At 49.1% G+C, this 6,373-nt stretch overlaps 1 protein-coding gene across 2 annotated transcripts in view; it reads right to left on the reverse strand.

The window, feature by feature from the left end:
* The window catches only part of nisch (nischarin), a 43,171-nt gene extending 36,798 nt beyond the window's left edge, over positions 1 to 6,373 (reverse strand). For both annotated transcript variants that reach the window (XM_038983922.1, XM_038983923.1), the window contains exons 1-4: positions 6,178 to 6,373; positions 5,188 to 5,271; positions 4,818 to 5,000; positions 4,113 to 4,161 (exon numbers count right to left, since the gene is read on the reverse strand). In XM_038983922.1, coding sequence (XP_038839850.1) covers positions 4,113 to 4,161; positions 4,818 to 5,000; positions 5,188 to 5,271; positions 6,178 to 6,258 — 397 coding nt within the window. In that variant the 5' untranslated portion in view covers positions 6,259 to 6,373. The remainder of the gene's footprint in view (positions 1 to 4,112; positions 4,162 to 4,817; positions 5,001 to 5,187; positions 5,272 to 6,177) is intronic.

A 6,373-nucleotide genomic window follows, 5' to 3' on the forward strand; every position in this document is an offset into this window, starting at 1 on the left:
TCAGGGTAGCGCAGCCAGTCAGTCAGGGTAGTGCAGCCAGTCAGTCAGGGTAGTGCAGCCAGTCAGTCAGGGTAGTGTAGCCAGTCAGTCAGGGTAGTGCAGCCAGTCAGTCAGGGTAGTGCAGCCAGTCAGTCAGGGTAGTGCAGCCAGTCAGTCAGGGTAGTGCAGTCAGTCAGTCAGGGTAGTGCAGTCAGTCAGTCAGGGTAGTGCAGTCAGTCAGTCAGGGTAGTGCAGTCAGTCAGTCAGGGTAGTGCAGTCAGTCAGTCAGGGTAGTGCAGCCAGTCAGTCAGGGTAGTGCAGCCAGTCAGTCAGGGTAGTGCAGCCAGTCAGTCAGGGTAGTGCAGCCAGTCAGTCAGGGTAGTGCAGCCAGTCAGTCAGGGTAGTGCAGCCAGTCAGTCAGGGTAGTGCAGCCAGTCAGTCAGGGTAGTGCAGCCAGTCAGTCAGGGTAGTGCAGCCAGTCAGTCAGGGTAGTGCAGCCAGTCAGTCAGGGTAGTGCAGCCAGTCAGTCAGGGTAGTGCAGCCAGTCAGTCAGGGTAGTGCAGCCAGTCAGTCAGGGTAGTGCAGCCAGTCAGTCAGGGTAGTGTAGTCAGTCAGTCAGGGTAGTGCAGCCAGTCAGTCAGGGTAGTGCAGCCAGTCAGTCAGGGTAGTGCAGCCAGTCAGTCAGGGTAGTGCAGCCAGTCAGTCAGGGTAGTGCAGCCAGTCAGTCAGGGTAGTGCAGCCAGTCAGTCAGGATAGTGCAGCCAGTCAGTCAGGGTAGTGCAGCCAGTCAGTCAGGGTAGTGCAGCCAGTCAGGGTAGTGCAGCCAGTCAGGGTAGTGTAGTCAGTCAGTCAGGGTAGTGTAGTCAGTCAGTCAGGGTAGTGTAGTCAGTCAGTCAGGGTAGTGTAGTCAGTCAGTCAGGGTAGTGTAGTCAGTCAGTCAGGGTAGTGTAGTCAGTCAGTCAGGGTAGTGCAGCCAGTCAGTCAGGGTAGTGCAGCCAGTCAGTCAGGGTAGTGCAGCCAGTCAGTCAGGGTAGTGCAGCCAGTCAGTCAGGGTAGTGTAGTCAGTCAGTCAGGGTAGTGCAGCCAGTCAGTCAGGGTAGTGCAGCCAGTCAGTCAGGGGAGTGCAGCCAGTCAGTCAGGGTAGTGCAGCCAGTCAGTCAGGGTAGTGCAGCCAGTCAGTCAGGGTAGTGCAGCCAGTCAGTCAGGGTAGTGCAGCCAGTCAGTCAGGGTAGTGCAGTCAGTCAGTCAGTCAGGGTAGTGCAGCCAGTCAGTCAGGGTAGTGCAGCCAGTCAGTCAGGGTAGTGTAGCCAGTCAGTCAGGGTAGTGCAGCCAGTCAGTCAGGGTAGTGCAGCCAGTCAGTCAGGGTAGTGTAGTCAGTAAGTCAGGGTAGTGCAGCCAGTCAGTCAGGGTAGTGCAGCCAGTCAGTCAGGGTAGTGCAGCCAGTCAGTCAGGGTAGTGCAGCCAGTAAGTCAGGGTAGTGCAGCCAGTCAGTCAGGGTAGTGCAGCCAGTCAGTCAGGATAGTGCAGCCAGTCAGTCAGGGTAGTGTAGTCAGTAAGTCAGGGTAGTGTAGTCAGTAAGTCAGGGTAGTGCAGCCAGTCAGTCAGGGTAGTGCAGTCAGTCAGTCAGTCAGGGTAGTGCAGTCAGTCAGTCAGTCAGGGTAGTGCAGCCAGTCAGTCAGGGTAGTGCAGCCAGTCAGTCAGGGTAGTGCAGCCAGTCAGTCAGGGTAGTGCAGCCAGTCAGTCAGGGTAGTGCAGCCAGTCAGTCAGGGTAGTGCAGCCAGTCAGTCAGGGTAGTGCAGCCAGTCAGTCAGGGTAGTGCAGCCAGTCAGTCAGGGTAGTGCAGCCAGTCAGTCAGGGTAGTGCAGCCAGTCAGTCAGGGTAGTGCAGCCAGTCAGTCAGGGTAGTGCAGCCAGTCAGTCAGGATAGTGCAGCCAGTCAGTCAGGGTAGTGCAGCCAGTCAGTCAGGGTAGTGCAGCCAGTCAGGGTAGTGCAGCCAGTCAGGGTAGTGCAGCCAGTCAGGGTAGTGCAGCAGTCAGGGTAGTGTAGTCAGTCAGTCAGGGTAGTGTAGTCAGTCAGTCAGGGTAGTGTAGTCAGTCAGTCAGGGTAGTGTAGTCAGTCAGTCAGGGTAGTGCAGCCAGTCAGTCAGGGTAGTGCAGCCAGTCAGTCAGGGTAGTGCAGCCAGTCAGTCAGGGTAGTGCAGCCAGTCAGTCAGGGTAGTGCAGCCAGTCAGTCAGGGTAGTGCAGCCAGTCAGTCAGGGTAGTGCAGCCAGTCAGTCAGGGTAGTGCAGCCAGTCAGTCAGGGTAGTGCAGCCAGTCAGTCAGGGTAGTGCAGCCAGTCAGTCAGGGTAGTGCAGTCAGTCAGTCAGGGTAGTGCAGTCAGTCAGTCAGTCAGGGTAGTGCAGCCAGTCAGTCAGGGTAGTGCAGCCAGTCAGTCAGGGTAGTGCAGCCAGTCAGTCAGGGTAGTGCAGCCAGTCAGTCAGGGTAGTGCAGTCAGTCAGTCAGTCAGGGTAGTGCAGCCAGTCAGTCAGGGTAGTGCAGTCAGTCAGTCAGTCAGGGTAGTGCAGCCAGTCAGTCAGGGTAGTGCAGCCAGTCAGTCAGTCAGGGTAGTGCAGCCAGTCAGTCAGGGTAGTGCAGCCAGTCAGTCAGGGTAGTGCAGCCAGTCAGTCAGGGTAGTGCAGCCAGTCAGTCAGGGTAGTGCAGTCAGTCAGTCAGTCAGGGTAGTGCAGCCAGTCAGTCAGGGTAGTGCAGCCAGTCAGTCAGGGTAGTGCAGCCAGTCAGTCAGGGTAGTGTAGCCAGTCAGTCAGGGTAGTGCAGCCAGTCAGTCAGGGTAGTGTAGTCAGTAAGTCAGGGTAGTGCAGCCAGTCAGTCAGGGTAGTGCAGCCAGTCAGTCAGGGTAGTGCAGCCAGTCAGTCAGGGTAGTGCAGCCAGTAAGTCAGGGTAGTGCAGCCAGTCAGTCAGGGTAGTGCAGCCAGTCAGTCAGGATAGTGCAGCCAGTCAGTCAGGGTAGTGTAGTCAGTAAGTCAGGGTAGTGTAGTCAGTAAGTCAGGGTAGTGCAGCCAGTCAGTCAGGGTAGTGCAGTCAGTCAGTCAGTCAGGGTAGTGCAGTCAGTCAGTCAGTCAGGGTAGTGCAGTCAGTCAGTCAGTCAGGGTAGTGCAGCCAGTCAGTCAGGGTAGTGCAGCCAGTCAGTCAGGGTAGTGCAGTCAGTCAGTCAGTCAGGGTAGTGCAGCCAGTCAGTCAGGGTAGTGCAGCCAGTCAGTCAGGGTAGTGTAGCCAGTCAGTCAGGGTAGTGCAGCCAGTCAGTCAGGGTAGTGTAGTCAGTAAGTCAGGGTAGTGCAGCCAGTCAGTCAGGGTAGTGCAGCCAGTCAGTCAGGGTAGTGCAGCCAGTCAGTCAGGGTAGTGTAGTCAGTAAGTCAGGGTAGTGCAGCCAGTCAGTCAGGGTAGTGCAGCCAGTCAGTCAGGGTAGTGTAGCCAGTCAGTCAGGGTAGTGCAGCCAGTCAGTCAGGGTAGTGTAGCCAGTCAGTCAGGGTAGTGTAGCCAGTCAGTCAGGGTAGTGCAGCCAGTCAGTCAGGGTAGTGTAGTCAGTAAGTCAGGGTAGTGCAGCCAGTCAGTCAGGGTAGTGCAGCCAGTCAGTCAGGGTAGTGCAGCCAGTCAGTCAGGGTAGTGTAGTCAGTAAGTCAGGGTAGTGCAGCCAGTCAGTCAGGGTAGTGCAACCAGTCAGTCAGGGTAGTGTAGCCAGTCAGTCAGGGTAGTGCAGCCAGTCAGTCAGGGTAGTGTAGTCAGTAAGTCAGGGTAGTGCAGCCAGTCAGTCAGGGTAGTGCAGCCAGTCAGTCAGGGTAGTGCAGCCAGTCAGTCAGGGTAGTGCAGCCAGTCAGTCAGGGTAGTGTAGTCAGTAAGTCAGGGTAGTGCAGTCAGTAGAATACAAAACAATAGACCAACAACACATTATAAACACATTATAATATCAACATTGTTACTACTGCTTGTGTCTATTGTACAACGGTCTTGTCTGAAAGCCACATCTGAAAATAATACATTTATTCCGTTGTTTTCTATTACTGTATGTGTAAATTGTACTATTAATATTATTTTGTACATAATGAGTCTGTTGGTAGCTGATGAACAAATGAACAAACCCTTATGGAACAGCTCCTCTGCCAGAGCGGCTGTGATTCCATTCATTTCCTGAAGACATGGACGAAAAGACAAACATTACAAATGAGACATTCCTCAGCGAAGAAGAAAGACTAGAAGAAGAAAGACTAGAATAAGAAAAACTAGAAGAGAAGTCTCCATGTTATTGTCATTCATTCTGGTCACGTCTGTCATGGCTATCAAATTGACAAGTATCACAAGACTTGTGGTAGTAACAAATGCTGATTTCATTTGTTACTACCACAAGACTTGTGGTACTTGTCAATTTGATAGCCATGACAGAAGTGTCCTGTCATCATGTGATCTGAAATGATTTGTTGTTTTGTTGTTGTAATAATGATAGTTAAAAACAGATGATCAATGATGGATAGCACCAAGACATGAACACTAACTCACTGACCTGCAAAACAGCTGCAGAACTAAATAGCCTACTTAAATTGCTTTATCAATTCAGGATATGATCATTAAACTGTGACAACAGCTAAGCTATTTCCTGCCTGATGTTCTGCTGTGACAAGATTCAAAACAACCCTTGATAATATTTAACCACCACTACAGATATGAATACCTCATGAGATTACACACGCCTGACCTGACCTGTGCACGGTGGACCAAAGTGCACCCACACAAGTGAAAAACAAATCTGACATTTTACAAGACCAACATATGTGTGGGTGTGTCCTTACATATTGGTGGAAGTGCAGAAAGTAGGAGAGGACTTTAGGGGCAGCTGTAGGGAATCTGACAAGCAGTGTTTGTAGGTAGACTTCCAGCTCCTTCTGACGTTTCTCTACCAGGCTTTTGGAGTTTTTACCAATCATCTTCTTAGGCGGCAGTAAATGTTTCTCTATCTTCTTCTCAGCTGTCAGCTTGGGTGAAAATAATTGTATGAATCTCACAATAAAATGTCACAATAAATAGTATCGGTTGTGTAAACTGAACTAGCAGAATATGACAGTTATTACATATCTGTTACATGGCAGTCAGTGTCATATAGTATCTACATTTTACAATGTGTCATGGTTCACAACATTACGCATTTTTCAAGTCACTCACTTTCTCATGCAAATCATGGAAATCACTGTAGCGATGCTTGATGGTCCATCTGTGATCCCTGACTGTCACCTCAATGACGTACACCTGGAAAATAAATGAATATTAATAACAGAATATGGTCATGCTCTTTTCCTAGACGAGACGTGAAAATTAAACTCAGATCATGTTAGACACAGGGTCAATCACAGTGCTTTATGTTTTCTCTGTGTATTGAATATTACCCCACAAATTACTGAGAGGTAAACAATAACGACTATTATTAGCTAACTTGTGATGTGGATATCAATGAACGGGACCTGTCATCAGTTAAACACAGCATGAATCATTAAGAATTGATTGAGCTTTCTTTAACACGATACTAATATATATATATATATATATACATACACATATACACACACTATAGGCCCCAGAAACTAGCACAGTAAACTGAGAGAACTGTATCAGTGACAGTCAGTTGTCCTGATTGACTGACAGTGTAGCTAGCTAGCGTGAGCTTTGTGGTACCTAGCGAAATAGCTAAATAATTTTACGCACATCTCAGGATCCATCATGACAGCACAGTTAACTAGCTAGCTTCTAAGAGCTTACTAAGAACATTTAGTAGTTAGCTAGTTGACTGTCTGTATGAAAATATTGCTGTGTTTCACGATAAAACCTAAATTAGCTTGGTAGCTATAGCTAGCTAGCTAGCTACCTTCGAGAGACGTCACGATTGAAAACGATTTGTCATTTAATTTTCATATGTACACATACATGTCAATTAGCATCAGGATTTTAAACTGTAGCACGCATGCAGTTATAAAAGCTTGGGATTAATTTATCTAGCTGCGTTACTGTGATTGCTTGCGTTATATGATTGCTTCTACGTTACATTAAAACAGGAAACTATACGTACTTACTAGCTAGCTAACTAGATTGCTAACGCTAGCTAACTAGATTGATAACGCTAATTAACTAGATTGCTAATAGCTAGCTACGTGAACGTACAGTGTAATTCTCCACGAGCTCCGATCCAACGATGGAAACCTTTTTTACAACGACATCCTCGGGAAATACGGCAGTATCCATCTTGAAAATCTCGATATCAAAAATACAATAAGTAGAGAAACTGGTCAATTTTGTTTTTAGCTTAAGGTCCTCGGTGATGTACAGTGCTAGCTAGCTAGCTTTCTCCTCCATCTTT

The sequence above is a fragment of the Salvelinus namaycush genome, unplaced genomic scaffold, assembly GCF_016432855.1.
Source record: "Salvelinus namaycush isolate Seneca unplaced genomic scaffold, SaNama_1.0 Scaffold20, whole genome shotgun sequence".
NCBI classification, from domain to species: domain Eukaryota; kingdom Metazoa; phylum Chordata; class Actinopteri; order Salmoniformes; family Salmonidae; genus Salvelinus; species Salvelinus namaycush.